The 17,846-nt window shown below is 35.9% G+C and overlaps 1 protein-coding gene across 8 annotated transcripts in view; it reads left to right on the top strand.

Moving 5' to 3' along the window:
• Positions 1-17,846, top strand: part of PAPOLA (poly(A) polymerase alpha) — a 58,978-nt gene that overhangs the window by 12,443 nt on the left and 28,689 nt on the right. For 6 of the 8 annotated variants that reach the window (XM_068540837.1, XM_068540821.1, XM_068540790.1 and 3 more), the window contains exons 2-11: positions 2,163-2,348; positions 2,876-2,942; positions 7,742-7,823; positions 9,451-9,560; positions 10,017-10,070; positions 13,686-13,797; positions 14,502-14,591; positions 14,682-14,820; positions 16,325-16,397; positions 17,723-17,843. In XM_068540837.1, the coding sequence (XP_068396938.1) occupies positions 2,163-2,348; positions 2,876-2,942; positions 7,742-7,823; positions 9,451-9,560; positions 10,017-10,070; positions 13,686-13,797; positions 14,502-14,591; positions 14,682-14,820; positions 16,325-16,397; positions 17,723-17,843 (1,034 nt within the window). The remainder of the gene's footprint in view (positions 1-2,162; positions 2,349-2,875; positions 2,943-7,741; positions 7,824-9,450; positions 9,561-10,016; positions 10,071-13,685; positions 13,798-14,501; positions 14,592-14,681; positions 14,821-16,324; positions 16,398-17,722; positions 17,844-17,846) is intronic. The other 2 variants (XM_068540800.1, XM_068540846.1) reach the window with 2 other exon arrangements.

The following is a 17,846-nucleotide window of genomic DNA, read 5'->3' as shown; positions in this document are numbered from 1 at the left end:
TATGAATTCAATTTATACTTGAAAGCTCTCCTTGCATGAACCAAGTCTAGCTAGAAAGGATTTTACACTTGTTTTCATATCTGGCTCTACTTATGTTAAAATCATTTATAAAAAGTATTCATAATCCTGGGGTGGTCATGAAGGGCTATAGTTTACTTGGAGAAACTCATATGAAGCAATGAACAATGCAAGAAAATATAATTATACTAAGATATGTGTTAAGTGTATTTTTTTAAACTTAATACATAATTTATCTGGAATCTGGAGTCTATTAGAGCATGATGTGAAGAAATGGTTAGGCAGTTTTGAGGGCCACCTTTTTGGTGTCAGCTTTGTGGAAGCTGATGATAACTATTTGCTGATTGACGAAAATATGTATTAACCAAGATGTTATGAATGCATTTACACTTAATGTTAATTTGTATATTCTCATCATGGGAGATGCTACATAAATTTGAAAAATAGAACATTAAGATATTTAGTCTTTTGAGGTTGCTTGGTGCTCACGTGGATCCGCAGCTCTGAATTAACATCATAGCCGTGTATAGCTGTGCAATTTAAAGTAGTAGGAGGAAGTGATGAGACATAAGTTAATTGCTGTAAGATAATAAATCTGACTCATATTTATTCAGCAAATGTTACTATAAAATCTGAATTAAAATTGAGACAATGTATAACTAGTTTAGGAAGCATTGATTAAATGCTATACAGCCTAGTGACTAATTAGTAACAAACACTATGGGCTTCCTGGCATTCTTAGGTTTTCTGTTGATATCCGAAGACAAAATATAAAACATAGTCCTGCAGTCATAGTATAAACCAGAACCCAGGGATAGGTAGTAAATTCATAATGGGACTTACCTGCCATAGGATTCTGGCATCTTATTGCTTTAGTAGATTATTGCACTTTAATTAAAAGTATGTATATATATTTAGAACTTGAAAAAAAGTAGGTGTGTGTGTCTATAAATTATTTCTTAAGGAACAGAATTTGGGGCAGATAACTGATTCAGATGTTAGCGTCTTCCTTAGTCCTTACCTGGTTCTGCATGTTATTTGACCAGCTAGTTTCTAGTTAATGATTGTGCTGCTTATCTTTAGAGTCCCTGTCCATCGATTTAAAAAGGGAGGAAAAAAAATAAGAATTGGTTTCACCAAAAAATAATTGAGTCCGATTAATTTCCTAAAGCCTTTCTTTAGAGCGTGCCATACCTTTTCACCAGTTATATTAAAACCCTATTGGTTGTAAAAATCTGGAATTGCTCTTAAAACGGAAAAACTTTTGACTAGTCATTGTTGAAGTGTAAATCTCTCACCAAAAATTCTGTAACAAGCTTAGTGTGAATATAGTTCTTCCCCTCCAAGTTATGTTTATGTTATTTGCCTCATTATCTATGAGTTTTATTCATTGCAAGTCAGATGTGAAATTCCATTTGGGGAGTCTGTTGTATTGGTAGAATAGTGTTTTTATATCTATCCTCATCTCTTTGGAAGTAACAATTTGATAGATTTTGGCTCCTTTTCAAGAAGTAAGGAGTAAGTAAAATTTCTCAGAAGTCCACTATGTCCTAGATTGCATTTTCCCTAGCAATTTATTTTATCTGGATTCTTTTTTGATCTGGATTTTTTTTTTTGGTCTGCATTGGGTCTTTGTTGCCGCACGTGGGTTTTCTCTCGTTGTGGCGAGTGGGGGCTACTCTTCGTTGCGGTGCACGGGCCTCTCATTGCCGTGGCTTCCCTTGTTGCAGAGCACGGGCTCTAGGCACGTGGGCTTCAGTAGTTGTGGCGCACGGCCTTAATTGCTTCTCAGCATGTGGAATCTTCCCGGACCAGGGCTCGAACCTGTGTCCCCTGCATTGGTAGGCGGATTCCTAACCACCTCGCCACCAGGGAAGTCCCTGATCTGGATTCTTATTTATAGTTTATTTAGATATTTAGATAGTGACACAGTTAAAATCCTTGGAGTGGGAGGAGAACTAATGTTTTCATCACTTAATTTTTGTGTTACTTTTTGTTTTAAAGCAAACAAAATGTATTGAAAGTTTTTTGGGGTATGGCAGGGAACCAACTATGTTTAGAAATGCATTTTACTAAAGCATTTTTTTCTAGTCATGCTGATTAGTTTTAAATTGTAGAAATTTTTTGACAGTAATTTTATCCAGTTCTGTTTGCAGTCCAGTTACAACGCAGGGATCACAGCAAACACAGCCGCCACAGAAGCACTATGGCATTACCTCTCCCATCAGCTTAGCAGCCCCCAAGGAGACTGACTGCCTGCTTACCCAGAAACTAATTGAGACTCTGAAGCCTTTTGGCGTTTTTGAAGAGGAAGAGGAACTGCAGCGCAGGTCAGTGTGTGTGGGGTGTGTGTGTGTGTATATCTTTTTTTTTTTTGAATTTTATTTATTTTTTTATACAGCAGGTTCTTATTAGTTATTCATTTTATACATATTAGTGTATATGTATATCTTTTTTTAAGTTATAATTTTTTATTAACATAATAAACTAATTTTGAGGAACTCAGCAAGTTAGAATTATTCTCCCCAATATATGTCTGTTTCAAACAAGTGATAGGTAGAAAGAACTTTTCGTCTATATAAAGTTCTGTTCCCTTAATTTTGATTTGTGATCCTTTTGGTTAGTATAGTACTATAGCATTGTCAGGAGAAAGGGGAATGCCTTGCTCAGCTAGAGGAATGCCTCACCCAGTGTAACAGTGCCTACATATAGCTAACTACTATAAACTTTCTTTCTGATAACTTAAAAACTGGTTAAGATTTAGGAAGCCATCTATTGAAAGCTTTTTCATTTTAATTAGTAGTGATCTAGAATAACAAACAACTTGATACTTGATTGATATTTGCTCTATCAACAGGATTTTAATTTTGGGAAAATTAAATAACCTGGTAAAAGAGTGGATACGAGAAATCAGTGAAATCAAGGTAAGGTGACTTAATTGTATAGGAAGTAATTTGCCAGCTGAACGCAGCAATTGTCTTATATAGCTATTTAGAGTCTTGAATGTGGAATGTGTTTTAGACTGTTGACGGCAGAATTTGTATTTGGTATCTAGCTTTTTTTGGGGTTTTTTGGGGGGTTTTTTGGCCACGCCGCGCAGCATGTGGGATCTCAGTCCCCCAGCCAGGGATCAAACTCGAGTCCTCTGCATTGGGCAGAGTCTTAACCACTGGACCGCCAGGAAAGTCCCGGTACCTAGCTATTTTGAAAGCAGGAAAAACTGAACTGAATTCAGTGATTTTATAAATACTTTTGGTTGTAACACTTCAAAGCTCAGTAATTACTTACACGCTTCACAGAAATAATGTTTCCCTCAAAAGGTGCTTTAAAAATGTATTAAACACGGTTGTTACAGACAGATGAGTGTGCTTAATTTTGAGGCAAAGTAGTGAAATGTTTTTCATGTTATCAAGAAAAAAGTTGACTGGTTTTTAGTCTACCTTATATGCTGGACCACATTCACACACAGCACGAAATAAGTCAGGTTCTTTACAGATGGTGTTTTGATAGATGCTGGATTGTGTCTGTGCCATATTTGTGCCCACTCTTTTAAGAACAATGTAACATTGTCATTTGGATAAATTGTGGTTTGACAACTGATTTCAGTAAAACATTTGCTTCACTTAGGGAAAAAAAATGTATTAAACATGTTTATTAACTATTTGAGAATCTCATTACCTTTTAAGGAATTCTGCAACAATGAGCATTTTTTAGGCCTTCAGATGTTAGACTCAAACTGAATTATCTATTTAGTTTTTTATAATAACATTCTTTGAGTTTCTAATAACTTTTTTAAAAAAATTAATTTATTTATTTTTGGCTGTGTTGGGTCTTCGTTTCTCTGCGAGGGCTTTCTCTAGTTGTGGCGAGCGGGGGCCACTCTTCATCGCGGTGCGCGGGCCTCTCACTGTCGTGGCCTCTCTTGTTGCGGAGCACAACCTCCAGATGCGCAGGCTCAGTAGTTGTGGCTCACGGGCCCAGTTGCTCCGCGGCACGTGGGATCTTCCCAGACCAGGGCTCGAACCCATGTCCCCTGCATTGGCAGGAGGATTCTCAACCGCTGCATCACCAGGGAAGCCCTCTAATAACTTTTTAAAAGAAAATCATACAACTGTTGAATCCATGAATAGGCTTCTGGTAAAGGAAATGTAGTTTTTTGTGTTTTTTTTAAATTTTATTTTATTTATTTTTTTATACAGGAGGTTCTTATTAGTTGTGTATTTTATACTTATTAGTGTATGTATGTCAATCCCAATTTCCCAATTCACCGGCCCCGCCCCGGCCACTTTCTCCCCTTGGTGTCCATATGTTTGTTCTCTGGAAATGTATTTGTAAAGTTGTGTTTAGAAGCCAGTTTTAAAAAACTCTGTAAATAGTGGTCATTTTTCCAGGGTAGTACAAAATGCGTATTTAGTCTGTAGTACACCTGAAAAATTGATGGTAAGAGAACCAAAGGTAGAAGAAAACCTGAGAGAAGATATCAAGGTAGAAGAAAAGTAAGTTAAAGTCTTCTGGCTTTAGTCAAATTTATAATATTGTTTTCTTAAAGCAGTGTATATATATTTCAAAGCAACTGATTAAAACTTTAGCAACCAGAATATTCTAAACTGGGGACTCCATGTATACTACATGTTTGTCATTGATAGAGTTTTGATAAAAATGATATTTTGAAAAGAATTTCTTTTTGAGCTGAGCAAAGGATGTCCAGGTTTAAGTATTTTTACTCATTTATTGAACTTAGTGATTCTTTAATCTTGTATAGGAAACACAGCTTTGTTTTTAATGGCTTTTTCTTAGACATTTAAGTTGAAAACTGTTGTAAGGCCAGAACTTAGATTTATTTAATGTGAAACAAGAGTACTATCTCATTGATAGTTTTGATTCAGTAATTGAGTGCCTAGTTAATTTCTTTAACCGGTAATTCTATTTTTAAAAATTAATTAATTAATTAATTGGCTGTGTTGGGTCTTCGTTGCTGTGTGTGGGTTTTCTGTAGTTGCGGCGAGCGGGGGCTACTCTTCGTTGCGGTGTGTGGGCTTCTCATTGCGGTGGCTTCTCTTGTTGTGGAGCACGGGCTCTAGATGTGCAGGCTTCAGCAGTTGTGGCTTGCGGACTCTAGAGTGCAGGCTCAGTAGTTGTGGCGCACGGGCTTAGTTGCTCCGCGGCATGTGGAATCTTCCCGGACCAGGGCTCGAACCCGTGTCCCCTGCGTTGTCAAGAGGATTCTTAACCTCTGCGCCACCAGGGAAGCCCTAACTGGTAACTCTTGATACACTTCTTCCTGCTGGTTTTCTTGAGGGTAAGAAAAATTGTTTGGATTAATGAAATTAATGCTCATTCCTAATCAAATTTGCCTGTGTCCTTTTCTCTGTAGCCTAACTCTGTAGGTAGTAAATTGGTTAGAGAATGGGACTTTAGGGGTTAGGCTTTACAAGTTTGATCTTTTGTATCTGTTTTTCTAGGGAGAATTTCTTCCTCAGCTGCTTGGTTTTAAGACCTGATATAGGATGTCTTGATGTTGACACTATTGATATTTTGGGACCACGTAGTTCTTTCATTTCTGGCCACGCTGCGCGGCTTGTGGGATCTTAAGTTCCCCGACCAGGGAATTGAACCCACGTCCTTGGCAGTGAAAGTGTGGAGTCCTAACCACTGGACCACCAGGGAATTCCTCACATATTTCTTTTTTAGGGACTGTCCTGGAAGATGTTAAGCAGCACCCTTCCAACTAGATGCTGCCTGTCTGCTCTCCCCAGATTGTGACAACCAAAAATATCTCCAGTTAAATCAGTAGCAAACCACTGATTTTTTTTTTTGGTGGCATGTGGAATCTTAGTTCCCTGACCAGGGATTGAACCTGCGCCCCCTACAGTGGAAGCATGGAATCTTAACCACTGGACCACCAGGGAAGTCCTGAGAACCACTGGTTTTTGATGTATAGTTACAATTAATTTATAATATTTGGGGGAAAATTTATACAAAATATGAATTTTACTTAAGTTGTTTGATTTGTTTGCCATCTAATATCCTGAGACTTAAAAAAGATTTGCAATTGAAAAGTTCTTCTGTGATGTTAATTAAGAAATCTTAATTTCTGGGTTACAACTGTAATAGCTATAAACATACTAATGTCTAATACAGTAGCCACCAGCCACACTTGGCTATTTCAGTTTAAATTAACTAGAATTAAACATTCTGCTCCTCAGCCACCCTAGCTGCATTTCAGGTGAAAGTGAGACATAGCTAGTGCCTACTGCATTGGACACTTCTCCTGGAGGGTGCCTATCCGAGAGGTTTGTGTTTTACTAGAGGTGTCCACAGGACGTTGTTCTCAGGTAGTTTCTTTCTACCTTCCTTTGTAGCCATATTTCTGCACACATCTTGCTGGCTTAATTTAAATAACCAAGCCAACTGTACAAGTGGTTTTTAAAATATCTAAACATAGGAAGAGATGGTGGTGTCTACTTTTAAAAAATGTAATACTACACATTTAGATTGCCTGTTTTCTATAAGTGATGATTAAGTGTGCCCTTAAAAAACAAGGGAATCCCCTGAGCCTTTTACAATTTATTTTTAGGGTTGTTGGTGTATGAAGTAACAATTTATGTCACTTTGGGAGGGTGGTGGGGAAGAGTGGTCTCTTTTATGTTCTCCTACTGAGTAAGACTTTACTGAGGAATTAGAAAGTGAAGAGAAACATTGATCTAGCACACATTAAGATTTGGTTGTGGTTTTTTTTTTTGTGGACAGACATTATCCTTAACACCAAGGGCGGTTAAGTATTCTCCATAGTACTTTATAGTCGTACCAGGGTCAGGAAGATGATTTTTTTTTTTTAAATTTTATTTACTTATTTGTTTATTTTTGGCTGTGTTGGGTCTCTGTTTCTGTGGGAGGGCTTTCTCCAGTTGCGGCGAGTGGGGGCCACTCTTCATTGCGGTGCGCATGCCTCTCACTATCACGGCCTCTATTGTTGCGGGGCACAGGCTCCGGACGCGCAGGCTCAGTAGTTGTGGCTCACGGGCCCAGCTGCTCCGCGGCATGTGGGATCTTCCCAGACCAGGGCTCGAACCCGTGTCCCCTGCATTGGCAGGCAGATTCTCAACCACTGCGCCACCAGGGAAGCCCCCAGGAAGATGATTTTTAAGTGCTTTCCTTTCTCCTCATTCCTGGTGTTTCTACTCTAAGAAATCATCAATAAGTTTAGTTCTGCTCAAAATCATCCCACTAAAGCCTACTAAACTATTAAACGTAGCCTTATTGGCCTTAAAGTCACTTTTGATGCAGTAAAATTATAGTCTAATGTACTGTGGCATATTTGGTATAATCATTGAATATGATCTTTTAAGCAATCAAAATGTGTTTTTGTTATATTCTAACGTTCATGATTTATGCAGCACCTTATCATGAATAAAATTCCTGATTCTAACATTGCTTCTGTGGAATCACATGATCTCCTCTACCACAGTCTTTATAGCAGTTTCCAAAAATGTGGCAAAATTCTAACACTAATTGAAAGTTGAAAATTGCTTAAATTTCAAGTTAGGTTGATCTGTGAAGGCCTGGTATTTTGTAGAGCTTATAGTTTGTTTACCCTCTATATAAATTTGCATAGAAATCTTACTTGGGTTTGGTTTTTTTTTGTTTAAATGTACAGTGTTATTTGAAATAGTTACCTTTGTGCTCCACTGGCAAAATAACTATTTTTTGTTTGCTTCAACAGAATCTTCCACAATCTGTAATTGAAAATGTTGGTGGAAAAATATTTACATTTGGATCTTATAGATTAGGAGTACATACAAAAGGTAAATATTGTTTTAATTATCTTGAGAAGGAATACTTTTTAATTTTTTAAAAATTATAATGACACATCCATCTCAGTTACTTGCAGTGTATTATACAGCTTAGGTTTGCATGGAAGAGAGTACTTCAGGGAGCCTAAATTTGGTAAGAAGAAAGATGTAAAATGATACCTTTCATACCTGTACCCTCCAATGCAGTATTAAGGAAAATAAAAAATTCAGTTTCTCAGTAGTAGTAGCCACATTTTCATTGTTAAATAATCACATATGGTTAGTGGCTACCATACTGGAAAGTGCGCATGAAGTACACTTTTCCCATTGGGGAGTTACTTTGGGCAGTGCTGCTCTGTATATCATTTCCTCTACCTGAAGAATATCAGAAGAAAATGATATTAAAATAATGATATCTTCTTCTGGAAATCAGAAGAAAAATGAATTAAAGCTTGAAAAAAATCTGTATTATAGTCGTGAAATAGTTAAGGAAAAAACAAACCAAAAAAAATGTGTATCTGCAACACAGTAACAATCACTAATAATACTTTCTTAGTTACATTTGTAGTTTTTTTCCCCTGTGTAAATAAATATACAATAAGAATGTTATCATGGCAGAGAACATTATTGAACTCTTTCTTTTTTACTGAGCATAGTTAGTAAGCTTTTGGTCTTCATAATCTTATTTATTCTTATGTAACAAATAGGAGTCTTGAGACTTAAAAAGGCAATACAGCTTGAACAGTTGCTCTCAGCCGTCTCCTGGCAGAGCTAGGATTCTAACTCTGGCAGTCCGAGGCTGTACTCTTCAACCATTAGCCACTAGCCTCTGTTAAAAGTATCTGCCAGTCTCGGGTTCTCTCTGTTGTGGCATTATTCCTTCTCCCCATCTCCCACTACTCTGTGCCGGAAGTAGTACATTTGCTTTTGATGTGTCCTGTGAACTGTATGCCCTTCTCCCCCTTCATGAATATGCCAGATAAATAGCCTTCAGAGTTATTGCCTCAGGTATTGACTCTTTTAGGAAAATGATTATGTTGACCAGATTCCATATTGATCTCTTCCTTTTATGATCCCAGTTATTGATTTTAATCATCTTTTTTGTGCTCTCCCTATGTACTCAGTGCTGGCCTCCTATCAAGCACTAAATTAATAACAACTGTTCTTACCATGGTCTGCCTCTGGATTCTTGCCATTGGTCCTTCTTGAAGTGCATAGGTCCCATTTAGGTGCAGGTAGGAGCCTGGAAACACCAGTCACAATGTATAGATGATAACTGTATTTTTTTGTTTCACTAATGAACGTGCCTATGACTAACGACACCAAGATGTTGGGTGTATTCTTGTATAATTGCCTCTCTTACCATAAGAGTTCCTATCTGAGTCACCTTTCTTTGACTCCCAGTTCACCTGGGCCACTACAAATAGAAAATGCTGCAGGAAAAAATATTTCCCATCAATTAGGGTCATGTTTTTCTTATACTGACTGGTAATTTTTTTTTTAAGGAGAGGGGTGCATTTTTAGAGGCTCATCAGTGTAACGTTAACAGGTTTTCAACATCAAATACTGCCATGATAAGATGCAAAATAATTTTCTTGTAATAATAACCAGTGGTTGATGGGCTTAATTTTTTTTTTAGGTGCCGATATTGATGCGTTGTGTGTTGCACCAAGACATGTTGATCGAAGTGACTTTTTCACCTCGTTCTATGATAAGTTGAAATTACAGGAAGAAGTAAAAGATTTAAGAGTGCGTAAATGTTCAGAGTGAAAGGGGAGGAGTTATAAAAATCAGTTTAGTCAATTGAGTGAGTTTTATGGTATAGCCATTAATTTATTGAACTCTTGCAATTTGCCAGACCCTTTTAAGCTTAATGTGTATGCTTGCGTTTTATTCTTTACAGTAGTGTAAAATCATAAATCTGTAATCTCATGTACAGAGTAGGAAATGAGGCAAACAAAATAAATATTAAGCAACTTGGCCACCATCACATATCCGAGTGGCAGAGATCAAGAATTTGAACCTAGGCTTGTGCGACTTAGGATTCTCGAGTCTTAAAGCTGTTTGCTGAGAACCTAGTCTCTGTCAGGCGTTGTGGTAAATTATGCTTAAACAATGTCAGTACCGCATTCATTTAAGAGCACTAAAGCTAGTGTAGCCCTAATGTATACTTTCAGAGACACTGATATTTAAATTTTCCCACAGGCTGTTGAAGAGGCATTTGTACCAGTTATCAAACTGTGTTTTGATGGGATAGAGGTAAGGTTCAAATAAACAGTTCTTACTGTGTGTTATTTTGATAGGTGTAGGTTAAAAACTTGATTTATTTCAAAGGTTTATAATTGGTGAGTTGGTATGATATTAATACGAATTAAGTTTCTTTTGAAATGGAAGTGACAGCCTACTCTTTGTAGTCTCTTTTAAAAAAGAGCCTAGTGAAACCAGGAGTTAAAATATAGACAGAAGTGTACTGACTGTGAAATGGCTGCTACAGAACAGTTTAATTGATAGTTTTTCCATATGCAGATTTTATATGCTTTTAGTCTCATTAAGGTAATATAACTATATTTTTGCAAGTAGAACTTTGGCTTCATTTAAATTAAATATTTAAGAGTTGAGAGAAAATTGTGACCTGATGTCATGTATGCTGAAATATTTTCTGATAGGGAAGGATATATGAGCTCAGATTCTTTTTTTAAATAAATTTATTTATTTATTTATTTGTTTTTATTTTTGGCTGCATTGGGTCTTTGTTGCTGCGCGCGGGCTTTCTCTCGTTGCGGCGAGCAGGGGCTACTCTTCGTTGCGGTGCGGTGGCTTCTCTTGTTGCGGAGCACGGGCTCCAGGCATGCAGGCTTCAGTAGTTGTGGCATACGGGCTCAGTAGTTGCAGCACGCGGGCTCAGTAGTTGTGGCGCATGGGCTTAGTTGCTCCACGGCGTGTGGGATCTTCCCGGACGAAGGCTTGAACCCGTGTCCCCTGCATTGGCAGGCGGATTCTTTTTTTTTTGGCAGGCGGATTCTTAACCACTGTGCCACCAGGGAAGCTCTGAGCTCAGATTCTTGAGATGATGTGCAGTTCTCTTTGATGTTTTCAATGTGTGTAATGAAAGTAGTTGCAACAAAGCTGACCCTGAAGCAACTTTAGTTATTTATGTTACTTCTGCCATGCATACTGGTACTGGAAAGTCACTCATAGTAATAATGGCGGTTATAAAATTTCAGAAATGGAAGAATAATACTTCATTGTTCTGTAAAAAAAAGTGGTTTCTATAATTGCTGCATAAGGTGCCCAACTCTATCTTCTATGAAATATGACTAATCTTAATAAGTAGACATAAGATGTTAGATTTAGTAAAGGATTATCAAGTTCAGGCAGCTTTGATTTACTCAGTGTTTAAATACATATAAAACAACCATAATGTAGGTGATGCCTTGTTTTCCCAAAAAGAACATTACCAACAAAGGGGAGATTTTTTGGGGTGGAGAACCAACTCAATTGTGTAAACTTTTCAAGATGGAGATAAAAGTCAAATGGTTACTAGAAATATTTAATGTGCTTGTTATTACTGAGTTGCTTTTTGAGTTACCTTTTTTTTTTTTTTCCTGTGAGCATATAGTCTTTATTTCTGTCTAAATTGGGGGAGATACTGGATTTTGGAATGTGTATCATTGGAAAATTTAGGCTGTACCACAGGTACTTATTTGTGTAAATGTACAGTTTTTTCCTATCTCGTAGGTGCATGTTTAAATGATTTTTCACAGCAAGCTCTTAAAATACTGATTTTTTTTTAACATCTTTATTGGAGTATAATTGCTTTACAATGGTGTGTTAGTTTCTGCTGTATAACACAGTGAATCAGCTATACATATACATATATCCAGGTATCTCCTCCCTCTTGTGTCTCCCTCTCACCCTCCCTACCCCACCCCTCTAGGTGGTCACAAAGCACCCAGCTGATCTCCCTGTGCTATGCGGCTCCTTCCCACTAGATACCTGTTTTACATTTGGTAGTGTATATATGTCCATGCCACTCTTTCACTTCGTCTCAGCTTACCCTTCTCCCTCCAGGTGTCCTCAAGTCCATTCTCTACGTCTGTGTCTTTGTTCCTGTCCTGCCCCTAGGTTCTTCAGAACCTTTTTGTTTTTTTCCATATATATGTGTTAGCATATGGTGTTTTTCTTTTTCTGACTTACTTCACTCTGTATGACAGACTCTAGGTCCATCCACCTTGCTACAAATAACTGAATTTCATTTCTTTTTATGGCTGAGTAATATTCCATTGTACATATGTGCCATATCTTCTTTATCCATTCATCCGTTGATGGACACTTAGGTTGCTTCCATGTCCTGGCTATTGTAAATAGTGCTGCAGGGAACATTGTGGTACATGACTCTTTTTGAATTATGGTTTTCTCAGGGTATATGCCCAGTAGTGGGATTGCTGGGTCGTATGGTAGTTCTATTTTTAGTTTTTTAAGGAACCTCCATACTGTTCTCCATAGTGGCTGTATCAATTTACATTGCCACCAACAGTGCAAGAGGGTTCCCTTTTCTCCACACCCTCTCCAGCATTTATTGTTTGTAGATTTTTTGATGATGGCCATTCTGACCAGTGTGAGATGATTTCTCATTGTAGTTTTGATTTGCATTTCTCTAATGATTAGTGATCTGTATATCTTCTTTGGAGAAATGTCTGTTTAGGTCTTCTGCCCATTTTTGGATTGGGTTGTTTGTTTTTTTGATATTGAGCTGCATGAGCTAGCTGCTTGTATATTCTGGAGATTAATCCTTTGTCAGTTGCTTCATTTGCAAATATTTTCTCCCATTCTGAGGGTTGTCTTTTCGTCTTATTTATGGTTTCCTTTGCTGTGCAAAAGCTTTTATGTCTCATTAGGTCCCTTTTGTTTTTATTTCCATTTCTCTAGGAGGTGGGTCAAAAAGGATCTTGCTGTGATTTATGTCATAGAGTGTTCTGCCTATGTTTTCCTCTAAGAGGTTGATAGTTTCTGGCCTTACATTTAGGTCTTTAATCCACTTTGAGTTTATTTTTGTGTATGGTGTTAGGGAGTGTTCTAATTTCATTCTTTTACATGTAGCTGTACAGTTTTTTTGGTATTGAGCTGCATGAGCTGCTTGTATATTTTATTTATATTTTATTAATCCTTTGTCAGTTGCTTCGTTTGCAAATATAAAATACTGATTTTTAAAGTGATCTTATAAAAGGCTTGTTTCTCTAGCAGCATTCAAAGTTTGGAACCATGAAATCATACCCTGAGGAATAATTACCAAATCTGTGCCAAATTTCTTTTGCCCCCAACCTTTCCTTGAAAAAAAGGAAGAAAACAATTTTGTCAGTTGCATTCTATGAGTCTTCAAAATTAGCCAGTTTTTGTTTTGTTTTTATTTAGTCAAAGCTAAGTTGGAGAAACAGACTGGAATATTATAGATACATAAGTTCTTAAATATAAGAAGTTCCCTTTTTACTGACAGGTGTATTTGGGCTACATATAACCATATTGGCCTTATATTTGGGCACCTTTTAGGATATGATTAATTCACAGTTCATATAGGTGGAGAACTAAACAGTTTTAAGTAATCCAGTATATCTGCATTTAGCAAACTTAGTAAATTAAACTTAGTATGATTAAAATGACAAGTAGCTATTTATACAAGTTCTGTTTAGTGTTACCATGTTTTAACATCTGGTTAAAATACCTGTGATAAGAACTTTGTTTGAACTTTTGGAGGGGTTGTCATGTTAACAGTTGATGAGAAGATCCTGGTTTTAAGGAGTATTAAGTGCTTTCTTTTTTAAAGAAATGCCTTAAAAATAGGCAGACATGGAATGTTTTGTTTTGTTTTTGTTTTAGATTGATATTTTGTTTGCAAGATTAGCACTGCAGACTATTCCAGAAGACTTGGACTTAAGAGATGACAGTCTGCTTAAAAATTTAGATATAAGATGCATAAGAAGTCTTAACGGTATGTAAAAACTTACTTCCTTTTGCATAGTAGCAGTTTTGGTCAAATTTGAAATAGTTTTTAACTCAAGCTTCATAACGAAGCTTTTAATGGCGGTATTGTTTATCCATAGTGAGTCAAATAAAATGAACTTTTTACTTAATAGTTAGACTGCAGTGGAGCATTTAGTAATTTGTTACATCATTGGCATCTTGCATTATTATTTCTTCCTGGGATGTTTAAATACTGTCTGATGTTTGTACTCTATTGCTAGTGGTTCAGGTTTCACCTCGTAACTCTTATTAATTTTGATCCTGATAACCTTTGTAACATTTTCAACTGTTGTGCTTTTAAAAGGGTTACATTAGAGCACTTATTTTAGCATTGTTTTGTTAATATGCTCTTGAAGAACAATTCTTGGAAACTTAAATGGATCAAGCCCTATTCACTATCTCTGAACTGGAAGACATTTTAATTATGGGTTGAAAGTTTGAAATAAAGCAGATTACAGTTCAGATTATTTGGTTTTAGGGTAGTGTTTGTGATAGGAGATAAAAGTTTTATATTTTTTATTTGCCTGTTTATTAACATTACTGATTTTACAAAGTAAATTTTTATTTAATTTGATGTTAGTCTCAAAATTTAAAAGAAATACTATCATTAAACTTTTGATGATTTAATGTTCTGTTTTTGTTTTTTTTTTTTTTTTTACTCCTATTAATCAGGTTGCAGGGTGACCGATGAAATTTTACATCTAGTACCAAACATTGACAACTTCAGGTTAACCCTGAGAGCTATCAAACTGTGGGCCAAACGTGAGTTCAGAATTTGTTGGCTAGCTTATTAAAAATGTTTAAGCTTTTGTTCAACACTAACTTTTCTTTTTGCTTTTCCCTTATCAACAGGCCACAACATCTATTCCAATATATTAGGTTTCCTCGGTGGTGTTTCCTGGGCTATGCTAGTAGCAAGAACTTGCCAGCTTTATCCAAATGCAATAGCATCAACTCTTGTACATAAATTTTTCTTGGTATTTTCTAAATGGTATGTGTTTAGATTATATTAAAATAAAATTGATTGTAGACACTGAAGTTTAGTCTTATTTCTATGACATTTCTGCAGCTGGTCTCAGATTCAAATTTTAGTTCATGATGTAGCAGTATAGGTAGCCTTGGGGAGATCATGTTGTGTATAAAATGGCAAACCTAAATTCCATTCCTTTTCCCTAGCTTTCCCAGGATAGCAAGGCAGGTGCTGTTTGTACTTCCATGCGTAAACTTACTCTCTAAATAAACTGAATTTTAGCTATAATGTCTGCTAAAATCCAGTGAGTTGATAGGTGTGGATATCAGTTACTTCGGATAAAACTTATATATACCACCTCTTTTAATTTACTCTTTGAGTTCTTCTAGATCTATAGGCCATTAGTTTCCTGTGGTTGTTTTTTGCTTTCAGCTGCCCATTTATCTTTGGTAGAATGTTACGGATGTAAATGTATATAAAGCTTTTAAGGATAACTGTAAGTGCTTGAGAAGCAATTGAGCATCCCTTTGAGATTAGTCATTAACCCAGGAGAGGTTTTTTTTTAATGCTCTCCTTCATTTCAGCCTGGCCACATTTGTCAACCATTATTTCTTTTAAGTAAGATAAAAGATTGCTATTTCACATTAGTTGCTTTGGCCCAAAAGGTTAGAGTTCTTGGTTTTTAATCAGCTTGATCTGAAAGATTTGTCTTCCCTATGTGTGCCAACATCTGTACCTCCTCCCTCTGAAAAACGAGTTTTAGTTATTTTATAAAAATTAGAGTTCTTGGAGACAATTTATAATTTAGAACTGTGCCACACTTTTCAATACACATTCTGTAATTATGGATTTGATAGCACTTAATTATATATAACCAGGTTTGATGAGAAAAATGTCAGAATTTCTCTTAATGCTACACATACATGGCAAATAATATTTTTAAGAAGCTAACCTTGATACTAAAGGTGGCAAATGTTTTCCAGTTTTTAATCTCTTCTATAAAGGACTGAAGTAGCTAACTCACAAAACATATCTTGAAAACAGTGTGTTCACATCATTACACATATTCACGTTAATAACCTTTGTCACGAGATAGAGAAAAATTTTCCTAATCAATTTTTATAATTATTCATACTCATTTGCCTATAATGAATTAAAGACAGGATCTTTGTCTTTTCAAGGGAGATTTTATCCTGTTCAAGTTTGAGGTGAACACATCAGATGTCTCGGAATAGTACTTTTAAATTTGAGTAGTGCGGTATATCAGTTCTTCTCTGCCTCGCAGAGAAGATATATGACTTCAGTCTGAGAAAGCTACCAAATGGTTTAAGTTACTTTCATAGAGGAAATGTAATTCAAGTAGTCTAACGTCGACAGAAAGGAATAAAGGAATAAAAGATTATATATACCAAGAGTGCAAAATGAATGAAGAAGGATCACATTCACAAATGCTGTATGTTTAACAAAATACGTGTAGATGGTAATATCCAATAGTCTTATCAAGTGCTACAATCTTTTTAAACAGGGAATGGCCAAATCCAGTCCTATTGAAACAGCCTGAAGAATGCAATCTTAATTTGCCTGTATGGGACCCAAGGGTTAGTGTATTATTTTTTCCCCTACAAATTCACACTGTGCAATAACAAGTAAAAATCATCTGCATAAACTTCAGGGAGACTTCCCATCCTGTTACGTATGAGTGGACATGTTCGTATTACACTTTCTTTTTAATCTCAACTATAATTTTCCTCTGATGTGAGAAGCATAATTATGTACCCTGTAAACTACATTTAATTGTACATAGTTTATAATATCAAGAACACTAACATTTTAATTTATTCTATATAGAACTACCTTGTAAGTCAAAGTTGTGTGGGCATTTGTGCTTAAAAGAAAAAATAAAAGGATACTAAAAATCCCTGTATTTTTTTTTGTTTGATCTAAATATTCTGTTAAAATTGGGTTATCGTAGGAAAACTGTTGCTTAATGTTTAACCGTGGCAGATAACTTCTGAGCAATATCACTTTAATTACTATGATGTAATTGTAAAAATTGGTTTGGATAATTCAGATTACAAAAGCATGGTTGGGCTGAAGAGGAGCTTCCATTCTGCTTCTTTGGAAGTTACGACCTTTACTGCTTACTCAGTTTAAATGTTTAACATGCACTTTATTAATTGATAAAAGAAATTTAGGTTTGAATAAGGCTTTCTAGGTTTATAAAATTCTATTTTTCTACATTAATTTGCTATTTTATTGCAACATCAAAAATACTGTCAGTTTTAAGCTTTGTTAATGACATCAAGCTGTGAATTTTTAAGTTTTCCGAACCTCAAGACATTTAATTTTGGAGGAATGTGAATTTACAATTTCCTCTGTGGAAATATGCCACTTTTATCATTAGTATACAGATTAAAATTAATAGTTATTAAATCATTTCATTATCTCTTAAAATGATACCAACATGGATAAAGTAGTTTTACCATGTGTTAATAAGCTTCTACTTCTGATAAATTAAGGGTATATTAAAAACTAAGTTTAAAATTCGTTTTACATAGACCATACTATGACATTTCTCAAAAGTGTAATTGTGTGTACATCCCTATTTTTGTTGTAGAAAAAAGAAAAACTAAACATCAGTAGATGCCCAACTAGAACCTTTTTTTGCTTGACAGGCACACCATTTCTAGTAAGATCGCCAAAACAGTCATGCCCAAGTGATTGAAACAAAACATTAGACCAAATCGCAGATTCTGTAAAGAATTCCTTTAAAACAGTGTCTCTTTACATGGTTTTTCTTTCTCAACTCCAGCTATGAAATGAAATAAAATTTAATCATTGGTTCAGTTTAACAAGGGGTAAAAAGTCCAAGTATCTGTTGCATATGTACTTGAAGAAACTGATTGGCTGTTGTTGTATGTAGGTAAACCCCAGTGATAGGTACCATCTTATGCCTATAATTACACCAGCATACCCACAACAGAACTCCACGTACAATGTGTCCGTTTCAACACGGATGGTCATGGTTGAGGAGTTTAAACAAGGTA

This window comes from Eschrichtius robustus, chromosome 1 (genome assembly GCF_028021215.1).
Source record: "Eschrichtius robustus isolate mEscRob2 chromosome 1, mEscRob2.pri, whole genome shotgun sequence".
NCBI lineage: Eukaryota > Metazoa > Chordata > Mammalia > Artiodactyla > Eschrichtiidae > Eschrichtius > Eschrichtius robustus.
The sequence above is the reverse complement of the archived record's forward strand: the minus strand, read 5'-3'. Positions and strand labels throughout refer to the sequence as shown.